Source organism: Stegodyphus dumicola, chromosome 7 (genome assembly GCF_044657685.1).
Source record: "Stegodyphus dumicola isolate Sdum_Otavi_A_Nest chromosome 7, ASM4465768v1".
Taxonomy (NCBI): Eukaryota; Metazoa; Arthropoda; class Arachnida; order Araneae; family Eresidae; genus Stegodyphus; species Stegodyphus dumicola.
The window spans coordinates 106,756,590-106,782,473 of record NC_140774.1 but is presented as its reverse complement, the minus strand read 5'-3'; the positions used below and the strand labels follow the sequence as shown (position 1 = coordinate 106,782,473).

The following is a 25,884-nucleotide window of genomic DNA, read 5'->3' as shown; positions in this document are numbered from 1 at the left end:
AATTAATATATGCCAGATGACACAATGTGGAGCACGATGCTCCCATTGGAGAACTGGAGAACGACGTTTCTGGATACGTATATGCTCTGCTCTCACTTACAAAGCAGAAGTTATCTAATTCGCAAGATTTTGTTTTAGATATAACCTAGAGAAAATTCAATTGCTTTCAAACTGCCAAAATCACTTTTTTTTTTTTTTTGTTTTGTTTATATAACAAAGTATTAAGCCAAGTTCCAAAAAAATAGTGAGAAATTTTAAGAATAAGAAAAAGTCAGGAGAAATATATTGTAAATCGGGTTGGCGGGAGAGCGGTCGAAAATCGGGAGAGTTGGCAACTCTGAAATAGTCAACGATTATCGCATCCCCAGATTTGTTCTAACTAATGGATTACAACAAATAGAAATTATAGGATTCTGTGATGCTAGTCAGAAAGCCTATGGTGCTGCAATTTATGTGAAATGTATGTCATCTTCAAATGAATGTTCATCAAGACTTCTGTGCAGCAAGTCTCGTGTGTCACCTCTGAAGTCAATTACCCTTCCTCGTTTGGAGCTTTGTGGTGCAGTTCTGTTGGTAAAACTAATGAAAAGAATACTAGAGGCCATTCAGCTGCCTATAGTGAAGGTGTATTACTTCATTGATTCGTCAATAGTGTTAGCATGGATTAAGAAGGAACCTTATCAACTAAAGACATTTGTTGCTAATAGAGTATCTGTTATTCGAAGCATGACTGCTGTTCATGAGTGGTACCATGTTAGCACTCACAATAATCCAGCTGATTTGATATCACGCGGAGCTGAACCTAAAGATCTTCTTCATAATGATTTATGGTGGTGTGGACTAACTTTCTTGACTAAGGAGAGGTTTTTGACTAATCCTTGTGAAGTAATTTCATCTGATATGGATGATGTGAAGTATGTCAAAGAACTCAAACTTAAGGATAATGACTTAGTTAATCTAAATGTGAACTCTAATACTCTTGTTTTAGATCATATTCTTAACATTAGTAATAACTATATTCGTATTATTCATGTGTTAAGTTTTGTTTGTAGATTTATAGCCAATTGTAAGAGAAAAAATTTAATAGGTTATCTAACAGTTAAAGAATTGGATGACGCTGAGAAAATCATGATCAGGTTTGTACAGTTACAACATTTTAGCAAAGATATTCTATCTTTAAAAAATAAGAATTGTGTTTCTTCCAAAGGTAAGTTAAAATTTTTATGTCCATTTCTAGATAATGATTCTCTTCTGAGAGTAGGAGGCAGACTTGCCAATAGTAATCATAATTACAACCAAAAATTTCCATATGTAATGCCAAAAGATCATGTATTTACTAGATTATTTTTTCAGTATTACCATGTTAAATATTTACATCTTGGTGCTCAAGCACTATTGCATCAGGTTCGTAGTAAATTTTGGGTTATTAATGGATATAGCTCAAAAGGTTGTACATGAATGTGTAACATATTTTAAGGTTAAACCAATTGTATGTGAACAACTTATGGGAAATTTACCTGGTAAGGATAATAAGGCCAGAGTTGTTAAAGTGAAAACATCAAATGGTGTGTATATTCGATGTATTAGTAAAATTTGTTTATTACCTATCCAGGATAATAATGCTTAGCTTACATTATTATGTTCTTATTGAAAATTGTGCTTTATATTAAAATGTAACTGTTTAAGAATAAGTTCGATTGTAGCATAGTGAATGTTAATGTTCATGAATGTTATATTATTTTATATTATATTCATGATGAAAGACTATCTATTAGCTTTCATATTGTATTGTAGAATTAGTTATTCTTGGAATGTTAAATTGTATGCTTGTTTGTAATTTACATGTTGAAATTTGTAATTTCAAAGGGCGGCGGCATGTTAAGTTAGAATACAGCGCCACCTATTGGATAAGTAGAGAAACTCTCACTTGGCCATCTGGATTCGGCTAAGCAACATGCCAGAGCATGTATTAGATCTGAATAGTTAATTACTGTAAATAAATTAGTTAGTACTTTTGCTATACAGTCCACTCATTAGTTTAGAATCATAGTACAGGCATCATAAAAAAATTTCCTTTGATGCCTTGCAGGGATGCAATAATAATTACAAGATGTAATGTACCATAATAATATTAACAACATGTATAACTGGTTTTTAAAAAAAGGAAAAAATACTCTAATCTGAATTCAAACCAATTTAAAAATTTCTGATTTCAAGCTAAAAGTCCACTTTGCTCCTTAAAGGTAGCAATGCATTCAACTTCATATCAATATCCAATTACTTTTATAAACTAAACAGATTATAAAATTCTTACCGTAATCAAATCCTGGTCATTATTTTGCCCTCTACTTAGCAGTACATGGCACGGAATCCAAATATCAGAAATTTTAATGTCTTGCCAACATTCTAAGCCTATACTGTTTCGTTCTTTAGGCTGAACTTCAAAATTCAGACTGATATCAGAGTCCCATGCCATCATTTTGCCTAAAAAGAATAAATATTTGTTATGAAATGCAGCAACAGAATTATGACAAATACAGCAAAATACAGTAGTACATTTTGTAAAAAAAAAAAAAAAAGTTCGAAAAATATTATATAGGATGATTCAAAAGTCGCACACAAACTTTCAAAATTGTAGAAATCCCAAAATGGATAATAATCATACTTTAAAAAAATAATGTATCATATTCATTATAAGCACTTTAGAATATCTTACTGATGTTACTTACTTACTTTAGAACATCTTACTTTAATATCAAATAATATATTATCATACTTGCCAACTTATAACAGTAAAAAGTAAGAGCTTTTTTAGGAAATCAGAACACTGTCAACAACAAAAATATTTTTAATGATAAGAATACAAAGAAAGAAAATATATTTTTTTCACAATGAATTAACTTTAAATAGTAATTAATGTCTGAAAGATCAGTTACTAATTCTTAAATGCAAGTAGTTCTATTGGTCTAGGATTTTAGATAAACATTTCTCTAAAGATAACTAGCATGTACATACATATTTCAAGCATTTTCTTATTTCAGTAATATGCAGCTGTTGGAATTGTTTCATTTTTCCTTTTTTTTAATAACTCTTTTCAAGGAAAAGAAATCAATTATGTGTTCACATTTACTGGTAAAGAAGCTGAGCCTTTTCAGTTTGCTAAATTTAAGAGATGAAAGGCATGGACAACTCATAATTTGTAAAATCTGAATTTTCTTTTTCTTTCAAACACCTACATCACCAGTCTTTAAACCTACCATTAGTGGTGCATTGTTGGCACCAAGTGCTTAACTAATTATCCTGAGAAATTGCATTTTCTTTAGAGTTTTAAAAATTAGCTATCCTATATTAAAGCTTGTCTAGTCTCCTCCTAAAGTGGAGAAATTAAATATAAAAATTCAACTTCTGAAATCTCTTGATTAAAAAAAGAAACAACTGGATAGAGTTTTACATCGGTACTATTGCTTTCATTCATATGGAAGCAGAATGAGAGTTGTTTTAATGCAATCAATAACTAAAGATTTATTTTTCACACCTATTTCTTTAACAACTGCAGCTGGTTTTGTCCTCATACTTGGCTATTTCTTAGAGATTTCATTATCAGGAAACAATTTTCTAAATAAAGCTTGTAGCACGATCCCATGTATTCAGAGGCACACTGTGCTCCAGTAAAAAAGGCAGAGAAGAGGCATTTAGCATTATGACTTTTTGGTCCTTTTTAAGGCAGAAGAATTTTTTGTTTTTTTCAATACAACTGACATTGTCCTTGAGTTTTTGTGTAAGCACATGTTTAAGAACATCAGCCCTTCCACCGTGTGAAATAAAAAATTGCAATTACAAATGGTGAACATTCCAAATGCATTAATATTTTTGGCAAAATAATAGAAGGGAAGTCATCTGTGTATGATTTTTGAAAGGTACATAAATATTTTAACTTTCTTGCAGAATCACAATGTTTTAAAATAATTCTTTAAAAGCATGTGAAACTCACAGTACTCAGTGGCCAGCTGAGCAGCATTTGATACTCAATGGAGAAATGGAACAGAATGTTTTTGGATACATGTGCTCTCATACACAAAGCAAAAGGGCACAATAATGTCTCACTGATGAAACAACTTTGGCTTTCATTCATATGTGATCTAGAGAAAAACCATGTATTTACATAGGCCACAAATCTTTTTTTTTGGGGGGGGTGCATGTGTGTGTAAATAATGAATTATTTTGTTTAATTGTTGGCCAGCTATATAAAAAACATGAGAAATTTTAAGAGAAAGTTGGGAGAAATATGTTGTAAATTGGGAGATTTGGCAACTGAATGTTATTATGAATGTAGGAATTAAACTCATTCTCCCCATCCCAATATGTTTTTGAGGTATACTATCAGCATATCCCAGTAATCACATGAAAGATCTTAAGATCTATTCCCAATGATGATATACTGATTTTCACAGATTTATTGTACCCCCAAGAAAACTCTACATAGCAACTTGGCTCTACTGTAGAATTAAGTGGCCTTTTGATTAGCGACAAATTTTGTTCAGTTTTGGCGATCAAATGCCATTTCTAGTTACCATGACAGTTTTAACTTTATTTTAGCTTCCTGACTTTTTTTAAGTGAAAATACATCAATGTATATATAGACAAAGTTAAGGTATTGCGCAATGTGTAGTTTGTGCAATTCTCTGATATTTTTTTTTTAAGTGAAAATAGAGCTATGTATACATGGACACCAAGTTTGTGAAATTCTTTAACCTCTTATTTTGGTGTTCTGTCGCGGCCATCTTGCAATTGTGCCTTTCTCACATTAATTTTGGCGTCAAAAAAGAATCGCAAAAAAAAAAAAAAAAAAAAAAAACAAGGAGCACTTAATTGTGAACTTTTATCAGCTACTTCAATTTCAAAGTCATTATTGTGTTTTAACACAGACCATGCTATGCTAAAAATAAACTAAAACTATATTCTGTAGCCAAAATGAATCTAGAAATTTCATAAAGCATCACTGCAAATAATACACAGCAGCACTTTAAATAAATTTGGTTAGATGACCAATAAACATCTTGATCATCTCCAACTGACAGATTTTCATACATCTCAATTGGAATTTTTACTACTTTTAAAAACATTTAAGACCATCTCCAAAGTAAATCTACTTTACTTCTATAATTACGGTGGCTCACATCTGTTTTTGGACCACACATCTGTTCTTGTAATTTCGGAACTAGGCCCTCGGTTGGTGATAAATTGCTCGCCAAACATTTTTTGTGAGAAACTCCATTAATTCGATAAACAGACATAATTTCTTGTTCAATTACAAAGTTCCGCTTTTCAAGTCCTATAATTGCTGTGTCGAGAATACCGACTAATTTGTCAATCGAAATTTTTTCGTTTTCACTAACCTCTCTGTCACTTTCTTCATGCCGTTATCCATTTTCTGCAGCAATTCCACTTTTTGTTTGATGGACATCGAAACATGCTTTCGCTTTGTAGATCCTTTGGCAGCTCCAGAATCGGAAACTCTTTTTGACATAATCGAAAGTTCAAGCTTACGTTTTATAAAATTGCTCTAACAGTCTGAAAAAAAATAATAAGCCGGATCCAATTAGAACATTAAATAACAACACAATCTGCAACATTAACTGAAATAGATAATTAGATAATTTTAGCCTAGCTTTTACCGTCCATTATACATTAAACGCGCATGCATAAACGTATTATGCGCATGCGTAAAGACTACGCATTGTAGCTTTGAGGTCCAGATTAAAGACTTTGTACTGTATTTCTGTTGTTCGAAGAAGCATTCATTCATGGTAAGTGCATTTTATTTTATTCTTGTTCTTATTTTGTAGAATGTTATGTTCATTGTATTTCTGTCGTTTTTTTTTTTTTTTTTTTTTTTGAATTGTTTGAAATTTTTTTTAGTTTATTTTGTTGATTACTGCGCAATTCGTAGATGTTTTTTAAAGTTGAAACAGAATGATGTGTACATGGTATTCTTGAAATTTATTCTTATGTTAATTTAATAAAGCGAGTTGTGTGTAGCTCGTAGATTCCTTCGCTGCCTAGATTGTGCAATTCGTAGATTTTTTTTAAAGTTTAAACAGAACACTGTGCACATGGTATTCTTTGAAATTTATTGTTGTTATGTTAATTTATTTAAGCTAGGTGTGCATAGTTCGTAGATTTCTTCGCTACATAGATAGTGCAATTCTGTGATATATTTTTTAAGTTAAAACACATTGCTATGTACATGGATTCTTCTCAAATATTTTTGGTTAGAAACTACATTTTTGCTATCTAAATTTTTTATTTTTGTTTCGGATTTTTAGCTTAAATTGTTTGTTTAAAATGTTTTTTTTTTTTTTTTTTTTTTTTTTTGCCACGTGTGAAAATCACGTTTTTGCAGACATTTTAGGCTTAAAGTTCAAAATGTAGACAAAAATTTAGGTAGTAATATGGCTTAGTTTCATGTGATAATATTTTCTCTTTAATTCGATAAACAGACATAATTTCTTGTTCAGTTACAAAGTTCCGCTGTTCATGTCCTATAATTGCTGTGTCAAGAATACCGACTAATTTGTCAATCGAAATTTTTTCGTTTTCAATAACCTCTGTGTCACTTTCTTCACTATCGGAAGCAAATTATAATGACGAGGAATTTGATTTAAATCCTATCAAAGATGGAGTACATCGAGATGAAATACTACATTTAGTAAGGAATTATAAGCCAAATAAAATAAAAACATCTGCCCTGAAGATAAGGATAGTGCTGACAGATCAACTTCCAATTCATAGCGGGCAGCGGTGTTCCCCCCCCCCATTGCAAAAATTTGACTATTTGATTACTTTCCTTTTATTTAAGATATTCTGAATATTATTCCTTAGAAAGCTAATCTGTGTAAAAATACACCCATTTTTGGAAACTTATCTACACTTCAGCTGCAACTATATTATTATAAATATTCACACATACGCTCATAATATAAGCATAACGATCATAATAAACACAAATATGAACTGACCACGCGGAACGAGAATGCAAATTATTAAAATCTTGATAGAAATTCAAACGTGTGTAGTATTTGGGTGGGAGGAAAAGAATACTAAATGTACCGGAATTTTCTACAATTTTCACAATTCTTAGACCAATAGAACAACGTGCACCTGTTTGTACTCTCGCACGCACCATAGGTTATGTTAATGCAAAGAAAGGGGGTCCGGGAGTATGATTCACCATCTGACGTTCCATATAAGGAAGAAAAGTTGTTTATTTAATTTCGGCTTTGGTACGGGGTAAAAATGAGCGTTCATTAAAAAAAGCATTAAAAGCAAAAAATAAGCACAACAATAAGGGCTTTAAAGAAAAAGTAAGCACCTATAAGGGACTTTATATTTTATTTTCAAATATAAGGACTTATAAGCACTTGTAAGGACCGCTACGAACCCTGTTAGATCATAATTGCTCTTTATTGGGTAGAGTAGACTTTAAGGTACCCCTTGCATTATGGCGAAGTTGTTGTTTGATTTATCGCCAAGTTGTTTGATTTATTGCCAAGTTGTTGTTTCATTTATAGTAGCCTGAGTAGCTGAATGTTATGGAAACCTTATTGTGACGTAATCGGGTGCATGATTCTGGGAAATTTTGAATCATGGGATGTTTTTGTAAGCATTTTTGTGGTGTGTGTTGGTTTGATTCTTTAGACGGTAGAATGGCCGAATGTAGTAAGATTAATTTGAAGTTTCTGTATGATTTGGAGCGAAAGGGGAAAAGAGCTCTAATTGACTGGTGTGTAAATGAAGGTTTACTTAGTAGCCATTATAAGTGTCCTGTATGTAGGAAGGATATGTGTTTAGTCGAACGTAAAAACCGTCTAGATGGATTTGGATGGGTTTGTAGGAAGAAAGGTTCAGATGGTCACTTTGCGAAGCGTTCGATCAGAAAGAGTACCTGGTTTGAAAAAAGTCATTTGAGTATGATTGATATTTTGATTTTTACGTGGCTCTGGGTGTACGAAGAGAACTCGAAAATCATGGCAAGTGAATATTTGCTTTTGGTAGTGCTTAAATGTATAACATGTTTTTCCTTTTTTATGTTATTTTATTGTTTGGTTTAAAATGCGTTTTATTGAGACTATGTATTTTTTGTTTGCCTATATGTTAAATAAACCGATATCATATCAACAAGCAAGTTGAAAAATAAGAAACGTATCTTTTCACATTTTTTGTTGAAACTTAACAACACGCGCACAACATTACAACGGCATTCATAGCTCGCACGCAGAGAAGAAACTTGGTGTTGCCAACATGGTAAAGATAAATGTACCAAACTAACACGCCTCCTTACATTTATATTTACTAATTACAAATAAACATAGACATAAGCAACCTTTTCATCTTTACCATTTACAATTAAGCATAGATATAAATAATAACCTTCAACACTTAACACAAATTATTTTTAAAAAAAAAGTTTTTTTTCATCAACTTAAATGTTAAAATCAAAGTTACACACAATTTCGTTTACATAAGGACATTACAAAAACCTATTTCATTTCAAGCAAAAATATTTAAATAAACAGTATACAAAATTTATATCAACTTCATACCTTCTCTGAATTTCATAAATTTAATCTTTCCTAAAGACTTTGTAAAGATATCTGCAATATTTGATTCTGAATCAATCTTTACAATTTCAATTACTCCATTTTGAACATTTTCGTGAACATAATGATATTGAACTTCTATGTGTTTTGAATTTTTAGTGAAGTTCCCATAATTAGCAATGGCCACAGCTCCTAAATTATCTTCATAAATTTTAATGGGGTGAGTTATATCAGCAAAAACACTATTCACAACATTTTTTAAGAAATCAATTTCTGTAACAGCCTCAGATAGAGCAATATATTCAGCAAAAGTGGAAGATTTTGTCACACAATTTTGCTTTTTGGATTTCCAATAAATTAGATTACCAAATAATTCAATAACAAACCCAGTAGTTGACTTTCTGTCAACAATATCACCTGTCCAATCAGCATCAACATAACAATTCATAATATCAGTTTTAAGATTTTTACTATAGGTTAATTTTAGATGTTTTGTTAAGTACAAATACTTTAAAACTCCCAAAGCATATTTGAAATGTGTCTCATCATAACAATTATGAAATCTACTTAAATAATTTACGCCGAAAGATATGTCTGGTCTAGTATTATGACTAATATCCAAGAGTGCTTCTATATTTGACATTTTGATTTAAATTAGATTGGCTTAGTTTAAGATTAATCTCCATTGGTGTATCACAAAGCTTTGGATTTTCAATACCATACAGTTTAGCTAAAGATTCAATATAATTTTCCTGATTCAGTGGATATTACTTTTCTCATTATCATATTCAATATCAATTCCAATGTAGCTTTTTACTTTATTTAAATACTTCATTTTAAATTTATTATGTAGTTGTTCCTTAATATCATTAATTACCTGAGTATTTTTGCAACATATCAACAAATAAAAGAATATATACAAATACATCATTTTCAGATTTTACATAAAGACAATAATCATATTTACTTCTACGAAATCCCAGACTCTCAATATACTCATTAAAACACTCATACCAAGCACAAGGGCTTTCTTTCAACCCATATAGTGCTTTCTTTAATTTATACACTCTATTCGAATTATCATTATAGCCTTGTGGTTGTTTAACATAAACCTCAGACACAACCATTTAAAAAGGCAGTCTCAACATCCATTTGATGAATATTTAAATTATACTGACAAGAATATGAAAGTAACAATTTTAGGGTTTGCATCTTAATGACAGGGGAGTAAGTATCCTCAATACTATCTTTTTGCTGGAAACCTCGAACCACTAATCTAGCTTTAAAAACATTACTTGGTTTTCTTTTGAATACCCACTTCACATCTAGAATTGCTTTATCCTCTGGTTTAGTCACTAGTGTCCAAGTGTTATTTTTAACAAGACTGTTCATTTCACTGTCCATTGCCTCTTTCCAATGTCCAGCCTCTCTGCATGTTGTCACCTCCTCAAAGTTACCTGGAACTGTAGCATCACAAAAATTTGCACTAACACAGTAGTACCCGAATTCTTCATGAAATCGAACTGGTGGTTTGATTTGCCTTCTTGGTCTCATTCCAATTTTTGTTTCATCTTCATTTATCACACTGTCCTTGGAGTTATCATTACTCGATTCACATGACACTTCTTGAGGTTCATTTTTATTTGTATCATCATTCTTATCTTCATCATCACAACCTACACACATTATGTCTCCTTCAATAATGTCAACATGCCTGGCAACAATTATTCTGTTATTCATCAAAACTCTATATCCAACCTCTGTATATCAAAGTAAAATTCCAAATTCAGCTTTTTTATCCCACTTAGACTTTCCCTTTTCTTCTGGTATTCTTACATACACTCTACTTCCGTATAATTAATTCATTAGCCGATGGTTTCCTATTAAAAAATATTTCATATGGTGTCTTCTTTACAACAGTATTTGTTAACGTCTTGTTTTTCAAATAAGCAGCAGCTTTAATTACTTCAGGCCAGTAACGTCTGTCAACTTTTGCTTCGGCTAAAAGACATCTTGCCATATCCATTATAGTTCTGTTGTAACGCTCAGCAGTACCATTTAATTCATGTACATATGGTGGGTATGACTTTATCTTGAAACCTTTTTCTCTTGTAAATTTGTATATCTTGCTATTCACATATTCACTACCATTGTCATATCTTAGTTCTTTGATAGTCTTCCCTGTTAAATTTTGAATTTTATTTACATACTCAATTAAGCAATCAGAGACTTGATCCTTAGATTTGATACAATAAATTTTTGCTAACTTGCTATAATCATCAATAAAACTCACAAAGTATTTCTCACCATTACATCCACTTGTTCTGTGAGGTCCATTTACATCTGTATGCATAATCTCCAGAATATCTTCTGCTTTTCTTCTATTATTCTTGAATGGTAAATTCTGCATTTTATTTTCAATACATATGGCACACTTCATATATTTAGTTTCTATTTCTTTAGGGATTCCTTCTAATAGCTGATCTTTGCACATAATATGCAGATATTTAAAATTTACATGTCCGAATGAACGGTACAATTTTTCTTTTAACGTTAACTTACTGTTGGTCAAATTTGCAAATATTTTACTATTTTTAACATAACTCTTTACCTTATGTAATCTTTCTTCTTTCTTTGCTATTGCTACTAATGAACCATTGGCATCATATATTTTAGAGAACTTTTCTTTTAAAACTATTATATGATTATCAGTAATCTTCGAATAACTTAATAAATTTGCTTTCATTTCTTTTACATAAAATACATTCTTCAATGTTACGATAGATTCAGAGTTATATACAGGAAAAGAAACTATTATATTGCCAACATTTGCAGCTTTCAAAATCCTTCCGTCACCAACTGAATAGGATCCTTCAAAGTGACTTGCTCTTTGAAATATTCGTCACTGTTTATAATGTGGTCTGTGCATCCGCTATCCAGTAACCAATTGATTTCATTTTTATTCGTCACAGTATTTGCACTGGAACTTGTCATGTTACTTTCAATAACAGTGGTATGAAAACTATTGCCTTGATGACTGTTTATTCTATGGTTAGAGTATGCTCCACGTTCACGATGTCCACTAAAAGCATGACTACGTCCTTGATTGTTTGAAGAACTTCGACCACGATAATTAGTGGAGCCATTACCACGATAGTTCCTTTGATGGACATGCCAACAATTCTTTTTAATGTGACCAGGTTTTCCACAATTATAAAAGACATTCCCTTGTGGACCCGATTTGCTTGTTTCAATTTTGAACGCATTTGATTTTTCTGCTGGTGCACAATCTTCATAATCATTTTTCTCTTTAAGTAATTTTGATTTGATTTTGCTCTTTAGGTAATCGACTGTTCTGTCCTTCTCTGGTAATACATCTATTAAGTCACCAATGTGACTGTAATTTGAAGGTAATGCTCTTAGTATATAGTTCAATTTTTCTTATTCTGTCACCGTGGCGCAGGCATGTTTCAGCTCGTTCACATACTTTTCAAAATCATCGAAAAATATATTTACATCAGGATCATTTTTCAGTTTCACACATTCTAAGTTATTTCAACAAACAATTTGTAGAGATGTTAAAGTTTTTAAATACATTGCATCAAATTTCGTAATTATATCAAATGCAGTCTCACACTCGTGGATATATTCCAATTGCTTGTTTGTTATGGTGCTGTAAATGTAATTTGTAGCTTGGATATCCTTTTCTTCCCATTTTTCCACGTCATCGTTTTCACTGACTTTTCGCTGAACCACATCTTTATACTTTTTAAATTGAAGAAATTTCATCATATGCACTTTCCAATTAAAATAGTCCGAACCATCAAATAGCGGTATGCCAATATTACTGCTTCTTGTACATGCCATTTTTACGCTAGTACTGGTAACTTTTAAAACAAATTATTACTAAATTCTTCATTCATATTCACAAACCACGAGAACTGCTACCATGTTAAACCGATATCATATCAAGAAGGAAGTCGAAAAATAAGAAATGCATCTTTTCACATTTTTTATTGAAACTTAACAACACGTGCACAACATTACAACAGCATTCATAGCTCACACGCAGAGAAGAAACTTGGTGTTGCCAACATGGTAAAGATAAATGTACCACACTAACACTACATTGTAAAATTTAGTGCTCCTTTGACTTTTTAAGTGAAAATATATCGATGTATACATGGACAAAGTAAAGGGAGTGCACAATGCAAGTTTGTGCAATTCTGGGATTTTTTATAGTGAAAATAGGTCGACGTGTACATGGATAAAGTCAAAGGAGTGTGCAATGCCATTTTTGTGCAATTCAAGGACTTTTTTTTTTTTAAGTGAAAATTAAGTCGATATGTACATGGATACCAACTTTGTGCAATTGTTTGTCTTGTTATTTTTGGCTTTGTGTAGCGGCCGCTTTGCAAGCCAAAATAATGAGTCAAAGAATTGCACAAAATCCGTATCCATGTACTGCCAAAAATCGCCAAGTTTCGACAAGGGGTACCCTAAACTATACTTTTACCCTCTTTATTTCATAAATTACGGTTTCATATTTTTAATTTTAAAATTTCTGCATGCCATCTTACCAGATTTAAATTGATGATCTATAATACGGAAAAAACCCTAATCCGGAATCGCCAAAGTCCCAACGAGTCCGGATTAAAGACTTTGTACTGTACCAATTTCATGCCGCCAGGTAATCTGTATCCTATTTATACGACAGCCAGACTCACTACCCGCAAAATTGACATTAACTTTCACAAATACATGTTTAAAACCTTCTTTTCTTAAATCCTTGTAGAATTTCCAGCCATCCGAAAAAATATATGTACCAGGCTCAATCCGCTCTTTAACCTTCCAGCACGCGCATAAGCGCAAAATTTACGACAAATTCAGTTTTGCACTGCATTTCCATCTCATTAACATAAGAACTTTTACTTATATTTGAATGCTATATCATTTGCATTCTGCAATAATAAGATTAACCCTTAGCGCTTCGTTGCCTCTGCTACGGAGCCGTAACATCCTCGGGATGTCCTGAGTATGTTGATTCTCAGATTTCCTGAGGACATCGTAATTTCACATCCTGAGGATGTCTTATTTAAGTCACTATGTCCTGGGATATGAGAGGATGTCCTGAAGATGTTGATTCTCAGATGTCCTGAGGACTTCACCAATTTCACATCCTGAGGACATTCATACTGCATTGTATGGAGGACTTCGGTTGTCAAACATTCTGCGGATATTTGTTCTCAAATTTACCAGTTTTACTTTTTTGATATTGCACATTATTTAATTTTCATATGTATTTTACTAAGTTGTTTCTAAATGCTGTACATTACAAATATTGATATGAGTGATGATTTATTCTTGTTATTTTGTTATTAATTTCAACTGCTATTTTTTTAAGTTTTTAAAAATTTATTTAGTCATGGAAAAGATTTTTTTCAATTGATTAGCATTTTCTAGAATATTTGCTAAATTCCAAATAACATATTTTTTTTTTACAAAAAATGTATAAAATACATGTATAATTACTTACAGATTACAAACCCTACTATAAATATAGGTAAAAATAGATTTTTTTAATTACAAAAATGAATTTTTTTTAATTAGGGAGTAGAGATATTAGGTATTTTTTGAAAGCAGGAAAAATGCAAAATTAGCAACTGCCTTCACCGGGAATTGAACCACGGACCTCTGGAATACTGGCCCAGTGTGCAGAACCACACCTACTACACTACACAGTGTAATTATAATTACACTTAACTAAAAAGATATAGCCAAAGTTGTCAAAATTCTACAGCAGTTGGGCCTTTAACTAAATGGCGAAGCTATCAAGGGCCCGAAATACGACCGAGCGTAAGAGAGAGTATAGCCGAAAGGCGAAAGCACGTTGGTCAGAATCTCTAGTTCTCTAATGAAGTCAGTAGAACTTCAACTTTATATACTTGCTTTTCTTTCATTTGCATTTAACCGCGATTCTGAAAACACGTTCTGAGAGGAAATTGTAAGCTGAAATTAAGAAAGATAGGAAAGTGGCTTTAACTAAAATTTAACTGTTAAAAACTTAGGATAAACCTTACAAGGTGTGTAACGACACACGCCCTCCTCGCACCCACCAGCGCCCGAGCGGTAAAGTCGCTGAAGACTGGTAGGTCGGTCAAAGGTTCAAATCCCAAGAACAGTTTGCTGCATGGATGTTTTCATAGTTTTCCCCATGTGTAACGTGTAAACGAGCCAGTTTCCTTTAGAAAGTCTTCTACGAAGGCATGATGGCATCTATCTCCATAGACACAGATCTCTTTGCCGTATTCACAAAAACCTCACCAACCAAACTTCACTCTTCGCCACGACAAAATTCGTAGACTTGATATGATGTTCCTATCAAACATGTGAAATAAGTCACAGTAACAAAATCGCTTAATTAGTGTCTAATTAGAGTAAAGAAATAGGCTCGCATCACTTTCGTAGTAAATGTTTATTCAATTTCATTTATCAGTGAGCTTTCATTTCATCAAAGTACATGTAAATTTCAAAATATAAATAAAAAAATCTTCATACAAATAAAAATCACTCTCAACTATATCTAAACTATGGTTTGTTTTATTAGTTTTTCCAAAATTGACGTTATATAAGACTTTCATAGGGAACATTCCATTTAGTTCTATGTAATGTTACAGTTTTCTTCTTGATTGATAAAAATAGTGATGTAAAATCTAAGATAATGATGTTTTAGGTATTATATCATAATGCAGATCGTTAAAAATCTCTCCCCATCTGATAAATGAACATCTCCAGATGGCACTTACGCTTCGAAAAATAATTAGTAAAGCGTTAAGCGGGATGCAGGGAAACTAAGAAAAGTAATAACTTTGCTTTTTTCAGGGGGCAACATTTACTTCCGAAAGAATGAAATAATTACATTCATTACATACTTGGCTCTTCCGCCATGAAGGGCGATGTTTGAACTACAGCGAGTTTTCCCACCATTTTAAAGCTCAAGAATGCAGAAATAAATATAATGCAGAGACTATCATAAGGGCTTACAGAAAAACTGAAGAAAATGTCAAAGAAATGTATCGGGCCATCAAGTGCATATCTTTCGTTTTAATTTAAAGTCAGACCAAGAGGAAAATAATAACATTTTACTGGTTTTAATTGTTGATATTGTTTATAAAGATTTGTTAGGCACTTTTTATAATAAGGTTTAAAGTAGTAATTAAATAAATAAAAAAGCCAAACTAAAATGCAATATCTTTTTAAAAAATTAAATGTGAATTAAAAAAAAAATCTGATGTACTTTAATTGCTAACATAGCTAGCCTATGATATTCAAACTCCATAAGCAATAATCAGGTTAATCTATCATAATGAATATTTGTAAAGCGCACTACTGGTCACTAAACTGCAATAACCTGAAGGGCAGCACACAATCACCTTTATTTTACAATTGCTAAGAAATATATCTCATAGGTTAGTAATTTCCCAGTCAAAAGAGAAAGAAATATAATAACCCACTTTTAAAACTTTTTATTGACAATACTTACTATTAATACAAGAAAAGTGTTTCAAGAGAGAACAACATAAAATTATGAGTACAAGTGATTGTTCCAAGCTACTATTATTTTATCACCTATATCCAGCTTGTCCCCCTTCCTTTAATGTTAATTCGAACCAGAGTTTGGTCACATGTGTGACACTCCAGCCGACGAATTATAATTAATTTTTTTTTTTTTTTTTTTTTTTTTTTTTTTTTTTTTTTTTCAAAATGCAAACTAACAAAAAAATAAATAAATAAATAAATAAATAACAGTTAATATATATCCTTGTGGTTGATCTTTACAATATGGTAACTGGTAGCTTAGCAACATTTTGGAGGCGATAAACGTTACTACCTGGCACTTTGGTAATAATGTGAGCAGTACTCAGTTCCGATTACGCATTATTTTGTGTGAGGGAAATTAGAGATCATGGGATATGTCATGTGATATTAATGGACGAATTACGGTTCTTTAATCGGAAAAGGGGGGAATCGGGAAAAAATCTGGAAATTTTGTATTTGGCTTTATTCTGTGTTGTGTGAAACAGTGTTCGTGAATTTTTGGATCCCATGGCCGTAACTAAAGTGAATTCGAAATGGGTTTTTATGTATGTATTAATTTAATGTATGTGCTCATTTATATTTTAAGTAGTGTTTTTGAATTTAATTATATTTTAATTAAATGATAGTTATTTTGTGAATTTTATGTTTGTAGGAATTTGGTATACCTTTTAGTTGAAGTAAACGTGCATGGAAATAATTTAAATATCTGACACTAAGTATTTGTAATGGTTGCGGTATGAATTCGTTGGTGACGTGTATAATGTAATAGATGATTTAGAGGTAAAAGTTTTTGGATATTTTATATGTGGAAATGTTCATTACTTTTTCGCGATCAGGTAATTTCATATATGTTCTTTTTACTGGGTTTAAAGATTGAGAAAATTGTCATGTATTTTCGTGAAATTTTTCTAATTTATGAGAAAAAAGCAGTGTACATGGATATAGTGAAGAGTGTGCGCAATGCCATTTTTGTGCAATTCTGGGATTTTTTTTTAAGTAAAAATAAGTCGGCGTGTACATGGTTTAGTGATATTTTAATTAAATGATAGTTATTTTGTGAATATTATGTTTGTAGGAATTTGGTATACGTTTAAGTTGAAGTAAACGTGCATGGAAATAATTTAAATATTTGATATTAAGTATTTGTAATGCTTGCGGTATGAATTCGTTGGTAACGTGAATAATGTAATAGATGATTTAGAGGTAAAAGTTTTTGGATATTTTATTTATTTTATATGTGGAAATGTTCATATTTGGAAAGGGTATATACTTTTTCGCGATCAGGTCATTTCATATATGTTCTTTTTACCGGATTTAAAGATTGAGAAAATTGTTATGTATTTTCGTGAAATTTTTCTAATTTATGAGAAAAAAGCAGTGTACATGGATATAGTGAAGAGTGCGCGCAATGCCATTTTTGTGCAATTCTGGGATTTTTTTTAAGTAAAAATAAGTCGACGTGTACATGGTTTAGTGATATTTTAATTAAATGATAGTTATTTTGTGAATTTTATGTTTGTAGGAATTTGGTACACGTTTAAGTTGAAGTAAACGTGCATGGAAATAATTTAAATATTTGATACTAAGTATTTGTAATGCTTGCGGTATGAATTCATTGGTGACGTGTATAATGTAATAGATGATTTAGAGGTAAAAGTTTTTGGATATTTTATTTATTTTATATGTGGAAATGTTCATATTTGGAAAGGGTAAATACTTTTTCGCGTTCAGGTAATTTCATATATTTTCTTTTTACCGGGTTTAAAGATTGAGAAAATTGTCATGTATTTTCGTGAAATTTTTCTAATTTATGAGAAAAAAAGCAGTGTACATGGATATAGTGAAGAGTGTGCGCAATGCCATTTTTGTGCAATTCTGGGATGTTTTTTTAAGTAAAAATAAGTCGGCGTGTACATGGTTTATGTGTATGTGTTATTTTGAAAAACGCGTAAGGAGTATGGTATTGTGCACTTTTTCCCAATTTTGCAGTGAATATTTGTCATGATTAAGCAGTTTTGTTAGATAAAATTTCTAGCATAAGTGTAATTCGGCTAGTAGATTGTTGGAAGAAGTGTTCAGTAGATAAAAAGAAAAGAAACATGTCTTTACTTCGTGAAGACAAAATGGCGGCGGGAATAAAAAATAGAGGTTTGCTGTAGGAGAGTTGGTCGCCAAATTTTCGCCAAAAAAATGCCAAGTTACCATAATGTAAAGATCAACCATCCTTGCTTATTAACACAAAAGGCGGTGTATATAGAATCAATCGGAGTTAAATCAAATGAAAACGTAGATGTTATGAATATGTTGTGATGTTACGCGTATCTATATGTGCTATAAACAGCATTGCTTGGCTATATTGTTTCACGTCAACGGGATAATATGTTAAGCATCCGCCATATTTGAATTCCGGAAAACGCTTGAATAATCATGAGTGTATAGTGTCTTTACGTCATACACCCAATCAAATACTGCCAAGCCTGTTAACCATAGCAATCCGTTGGCTCCGCTATGGAGCAGTCCGTCATTTGTTCTGTAACTCCGTAGGCTCCGCTGCGTAGCCCAATGTTTTTAGCATGATTAAGGTTAAGATGTTACCGAATCGCTGGCATTGGCAATTTTTATCCGTAGTTAAAACATGCTCAGTCTCGCTACTGTTACGATTGAAACATTATTTGATCCATTTTATGGTTAGCAACATGAAGAAAAATAATTATTGTGATGAGAATATAGAGTTGAGTGATAGTGAAGATGTGTTTGGTTTTTCATTGTTAGAAGATATTGTGGAAGACAATGTTAATTATAATTCTGACACTTCAAGTAGTGGTTCCGAAATTATACTACCAAAAAGACGACGAATGGTAGTTATTGAAAGTGAAAGCGAAGAGTCGCCAGAAGACTTAGATGAATGGCGTGATGTTCGCAGGAGAATTAGATATTCCGGATAGAATACATTTTAGTGTATCGCCAAAGGTCATTGGACCACAAATTCCTACAAATATTGTACAGCCGACACAATATTTCAAATTATTACGTTCCATAATCCGGACCTCGAAGCTACAAACTTTCTGCGCATGCGTAAACACATGATGCATTTACGCATGCGCATAATACGTTTACACATGTGCATAACACATTTACGCATGCGTGTTTAATGTATAACAGACGATATAAGCTAAGCTAAAATTCTCTAATTATCTATTTCGGGTAATGTTGCAGATTGCGTTGTTCCTTAATCTTCTAATTGGAACCGGCTTATTATTTTTTGCAGACTGTTAGAGCAATTTTATAAAAGTAAGCTTGAACTTTCGATTATGTCAAAAAGAATTTCCGATTCTGAAGCTGCCAAAAAATCCACAAAGCGAAAGCATGTTTCCATGTCCATTAAACAAAAAGTGGAATTGCTGCAAAAAATGGATGGTAAAAGTATAGTTTAGGGTACCCTTTGGCGAAACTTGGTGATTTTTGGCGCTACATGGATACCGATTTTGTGCAATTCTTTGACTCGTTATTTTGGCTTGTGACGCAGCAATTTTTGGAACAATTGCACAAACTCGGTATTCATGTACACATCGACTTATTATCACTTAAAAAAAAAAATCCCCGAATTGCACAAAAATGGCATTGCGCACTCCTTTCACTTTATCCATGTACACATCGACCTATTTTTCACTTAAAAAAAATATCTCAGAATTGCACAAACTTGCATTGCGCACTCCCTTTACTTTGTTCATGTACACATCGATATATTTTCACTTAAAAAATCAAAGGAGCACCAAATTCCACAATATACGCAAACAAAAATGCATAATCTCGATAAAATACATTTTAAACCAAACAATAAAATAACATAAAAAAGGAAAAACATGTTATACATTTAAGCACTACCAAAAGCAAGTATTCACTTACTTCGAGTTCGCTTCGTACACCCAGAGCCACATAAAAATCAAAATATCAATCATACTCAAATGACTTTTTTCAAACCAGGTACTCTTTCTGATCCAACGCTTCACAAAGTGACCATCTGAACCTTTCTTCCTACAAACCCATTCAAATCCATCTAAACGGTTTTTACGCTTGACTAAACACATATCCTTCCTACATACAGGACACTTATAATGGCACACCAGTCAATTAAAGCTCTTTTCCCCTTTCGCTCCAAATCATACAGAAACTTCAAATTAATCTTACTACATTCGGCCATTCTACCATATAAAGAATCAAACCAACACACCACAAAAACGCTTACAAAACATCCCATGATTCAAAATTTCCCAGAATCATGCACATGATTACGTCAAAATAGGGTTTCCATAACATTCAACTACTCAGGCTACCATAAATGAAACAACAACTTGGCGATAAATCAAACAACAATTTCGCCATTATACAAGGGGTACCTTAAAATCTACTCTACCCAAATGGATAAAGGCATATTCTTTGTTTCTCTAACCATTCCGAAATCTGTTTATCAATTTCCGGCTGCTCTGCGGCAGGGAACGTCACGGAGCGCAATGAACTGGAAGTTGATCTGTCAGCACTATCCTTATCTTTAGGGCAGATGTTTTTATTTTATTCGATTTATAGTTCCTTACTAAATGTAGTATTTCATCTCGATGTACTCCATCTCTGATATGATTTAAATCAAATTCCTTGTCATTATAAATATCACGAATACACATCAAATAGTTTTCTGGTTGCAATTTTCTAATTTCGTCTATGCGTAATGTATGCTTTACGCATGTGCACATTGAAAGAAGTGTTTAATAAAGTAAAGAAATAAATATTAAGCTTTGTTTTTTGTAAATTTTGATACCTTTTAGATCATAATTGTTCTTTATTTCATAAATTACGGTTTCATATTTTTAATTTTATAATTTCTACAAGCCATCGTACCAGATTTAAACTGATGATCTATAATCCAGAAAAATCGATAATCCGGAATCACCGTAGTCTTGACGAGTCCGGACTTAAAGTGCACAATACCATACTCCTTACGCGTTTTTCAAAATAACACATACACATAAACCATGTACACGCCGACTTATTTTTACTTAAAAAAAATCCCAGAATTGCACAAAAATGGCATTGCGCACACTCTTCACTATATCCATGTACACTGCTTTTTTCTCATAAATTAGAAAAATTTCACGAAAATACATGACAATTTTCTCACTCTTTAAACCCGGTAAAAAGAACATATATGAAATTACCTGATCGCGAAAAAGTATTTACCCTTTCCAAATATGAACATTTCCACATATAAAATAAATAAAATATCCAAAAACTTTTACCTCTAAATCATCTATTACATTATACACGTCACCAACGAATTCATACCGCAAGCATTACAAATACTTAGTATCAAATATTTAAATTATTTCCATGCACGTTTACTTCAACTTAAACGTATACCAAATTCCTACAAACATAAAATTCACAAAATAACTATCATTTAATTAAAATATCACTAAACCACGTACACGTCGACTTATTTTTACTTAAAAAAACATCCCAGAATTGCACAAAAATGGCATTGCGCACACTCTTCACTATATCCACGTACACTGCTTTTTTCTCATAAATTAGAAAAATTTCACGAAAATATATGACAATTTTCTCAATCTTTAAACCCGGTAAAAAGAACATATATGAAATTACCTGATCGCGAAAAAGTATTTACCCTTTCCAAATATGAACATTTCCACATATAAAATAAATAAAATATCCGAAAACTTTTACCTCTAAATCATCTATTATATTATAAACGTAACCAACGAATTCATACCGCAACCATTACAAATACTTAGTGTCAGATATTTAAATTATTTCCATGCATGTTTACTTCAACTGAAACATATACCAAATTCCTACAAACATAAAATTCATAAAATAACTATCATTTAATTAAAATATAATTAAATTCAAAAACACTACTTAAATATAAATGAGCACATACATTAAATTAATAAAAATTACCTTACAATCCTAATTACTTTAAACTAAATCATTGCTAATAACAATTTTCCCAATAATACCAAATTCCTTTACTTCCACCTTACATTTAGAACAATGCATAAAAATAATATCCTCAAATAATTCAAAATACTAACTTCTTCAGAATCTTGATTACTAATCTTCTTCAGAATCTTGATTTCGTGTCCGATAAACTTTTCTTTAGTTACGGCCATGGGATCCAAAAATTCACGAACACTGTTTCACACAACACAGAATAAACCAAATACAAAATTTCCAGATTTTTTCCCGATTTCCCCCTTTTCCGATTCAAGAACCGTAATTCGTCCATTAATATCACATGACATATTCCATGATCTCTCATTTCCCTCACACAAAATAATGCGTAATCGGAACTGAGTACTGCTCACATTATTACCAAAGTCCCAGGTAGTAACCTTTATCGCCTCCAAAATGTCGCCAAACTACCAGTTACCATATTGTAAAGATCAACCAATTCATTACCTGTTATGCATGGAGGTGGAACCCTAATGATTTGGGGCTGCTTCGCTAATCTGGCATGGAAAAGTGATATAGGACAATATAAATATTCTTAATCTTAATTAATTAATTAAATATAAATATTCTTAAATCTTGATTAATTAATTAAATATAAATATTCTTAATTCTTTCAAAGCATCTGCAAGCATGGGAAGTAAAATGCATTCAAATTCTAGAAAGCTAACAATCCTAAACATACAGCCCTGAATATTTGCTTGTGATCATAATACAACTGTCTTGAAGTTGTTAAAATACCTGCATATTCTCTGGACTTAAATTGGTTAGAGTAAAGAGAAGGATACCCCTTGTATTATCGCTAAGTTGTTGTTTCATTCATGGTAGCCTGTGTAGTTGATTGTTATGGAAACCCTATTATGATGCATGATTGCGGTAAATTTGTAAGAGATTGTGTGTGTGTTGGTTAGGAAGTATATTGCTCGTTTTGTACTTTAGATGGTAAAATGGCTGAATTTGGTAAGATTAATTTGAAGTTTCTGTACAATTTAGAAAGAAAAGGGAAAAGATCATTACTTGGCTGATGTGTAAATGAAGGTTTACTTAGTAGCCATTATTAAGTGTCCTGTTCATAGGAAGGAAATGCGTATGGCCGAACATCGGATGATAACGGCACTACGGAGGATATTCTTGACTATTTTGTGAATTTACATGGTGATGCCAGTATTATAGAGATTCTAGTTCAGATAAATTTAGGAAGTTTTTAGATGCTGTTAAGGAATTTTGTTAGACTGAAGATATGTCAATTCGTAAATAAGGTAAGCGGATATTTCCTTTGATGAATTTCCGGCTAATCTTTGCAATATGGTAACAGGTAATTTGGCGACATTTTGGTAAGGTGATAAAGGTTACTAGCTAGGAGTTTAGCAATTAATCTGAGAAGTACACAGTTCGAATCACAGATTATTTTGTCTCAGAGAAATGAGAGATCATGAGACATGTAATGTGACATTTTCCCGAAAATTCCAATCGCGATTTTAGCTAATAAGCACTTAGAAACAATTTCGCTGCTAAAGTGCAGAATCGCCCACTTATTTGTTTGGCACTTTTTACAAAAGTAAGAAGAATTGGATTTTTGTCAATTTTGTTTGACTTTTTAATTGAAAATAGGTTGATGTGTACATGGATAAAGTCAAGAGTGTGCGCAATGCTATTTTTGTGCAATTCTGGGATTTTTTTAAGTGAAAATAGGTTGACGTGTACATGGATACCGTGCACATGCAATTCTTAAAAATGCAGCAAGCAGTGGGCGATTCTACACTTTCCCCCAATTTCGCACCTAATCTTCACCATGATTAAGCACTTTTGTTCCATAAAAAATCTAGTATAAGCTTAATTCAACTAGCAGATTGTTGGAAAAAATATTGAGTAAAAAAAAAAACACATGCCTTTACTTCGTAAAAACCAAATGACAACCAAAAAAAAAAAAAAAAAAACTAGCAGGTTGCTGTAGCAGGGTTGGTCGCCAAAGTTTCGCCAAGTTTCCATAATCTGAATTATGGTAATTCACCAAATTTCCTTCTTTTATGTTATTTCATTGTTTAATTTAAATGAGATTATATATTTTTTGTTGGCAGCTCTCCTTTGACTTTGTCAGGGGAGTGTGCAATGCCTAATATGTGCAATTCTCTGATATTTTTTTAAAGTGAAAATAGGTCGATGTATACGTGGATAAAGTCAAGGGTGCATGCAATGCGAAGTTTGCGCAATTCTCTGATGTTTTCTAAGTGAAAATAGGTGATGTGCACATGGATACTGAGTTTGTGCAATTCTTTGTCTTGTTATTTTGGCTTTGTGTAGCGACGATTTTTGGCGCAAAAATCGTCGCTACACAAACCAAAATAACATCCTACAAAAATCCTCTAGGTGAAAAAAATCCCATTCCTAGATTATAAGTGTCACTCACACAGAAAAATGACAGAAGCAGCATTAATATAAGCCAACAATTATCTGACTATTTCTAAAAACAAGCGATATTCAAGGATTTTAATAACTATGTTTTTTACTATTTCAAATAAAAATGCAAAGTAATATTTAAAACACTGAATTTATGGATAATAAAATGCATTATTTTTTAAATAAAATGAAAACAAAGTACCGGTTACCATAAATAACTTGTCCTGCAATGAGTTTACAATAAGTAGTATCACTCGCCAAAAGCCGTGCAACCGTCTACCAAAGTAGCACCGAAATGTAAATCAAATAAATTATCAACACTCATAAACTGGCCAAGAAAATTTTGCACACATTGCAACAATAGTAAGGAATGCTTAGTGCAGTAAAGGCATGCAAATTCAAATTCTCCCAAAATGTATAGACTTTTTCTAGAATAAACACTAATGGAGAATTAATTTTTACTTTAATTTAAGCAAATTGTAAACTCACATTTTTACTCATTTCATAGAAAAAAGACCATCTCAGGAAAACTGACAAAGTACTTACTCTTCTTCCTGTTGCTTAATCTTAAAACTTGTTAGTGTTGTGGATGCTATGCTCAGTCAATATGGGATAGTTTAAAAACTTAATGATAATTCCAGAATTGATTAAGCATATTGTCAAAAGTCATCAAAACACGTTTGCACCGTATACTACGATTATAAACCGAAGAGGACGTGAACTTCAATGTAGCCGCTTTTTCACATGGCCCGGACCAAAGAAAGTCCCAGCCTTTCCTTTCCCCATCGATGACGAATAGGTGATAGCTTTGGGCTGTGTCTACCCGTACGACGTCGGACGGCTAGCTCAAACATGGTAAAAATGCTAAACGTACGACTAGTTGCGCAGAAACACTTTTGTGATTTCTGCGCATTCCGACCAGTCGTAAAGAGATGTTTGTTTACATTTGTGTTGTTTATCGGAAGGGTGAATTGCTTTTCCGTGTAGTGTTAGAATGTCAAGAAAAAGTTATTTGTTTATTTCGTTTGATGACTAATTACTATTCTTTGATAGATATCTAAACTTTATATAAAATAAAGAACTTTAAACATATATGAATATTATTCTTGTTTTAAATTGCTAATGTTTGACCATTTTATACAGATACGGAGTTTACACAAATAATCAGAATTTCTTGAAATTCTTATCAACAGATTTAGATAAGTCATGCATGCAAGCAGTAAAACCACATTCTTATGAAATGGAATTGAAAAATCATCTT

At 32.0% G+C, this 25,884-nt stretch overlaps 1 protein-coding gene across 1 annotated transcript in view; it reads right to left on the bottom strand.

Moving 5' to 3' along the window:
- The window catches only part of LOC118203598 (uncharacterized), a 73,693-nt gene extending 48,268 nt beyond the window's left edge, over positions 1-25,425 (bottom strand). Inside the window, exons 1-2 of the mRNA XM_085820687.1 lie at positions 25,170-25,425; positions 2,315-2,484 (exon numbers count right to left, since the gene is read on the bottom strand). Of these exons, the coding sequence (XP_085676813.1) occupies positions 2,315-2,479 (165 nt within the window). The 5' untranslated portion in view covers positions 2,480-2,484; positions 25,170-25,425. The remainder of the gene's footprint in view (positions 1-2,314; positions 2,485-25,169) is intronic.
- Between the last annotated feature and the right edge of the window lie 459 nt (positions 25,426-25,884).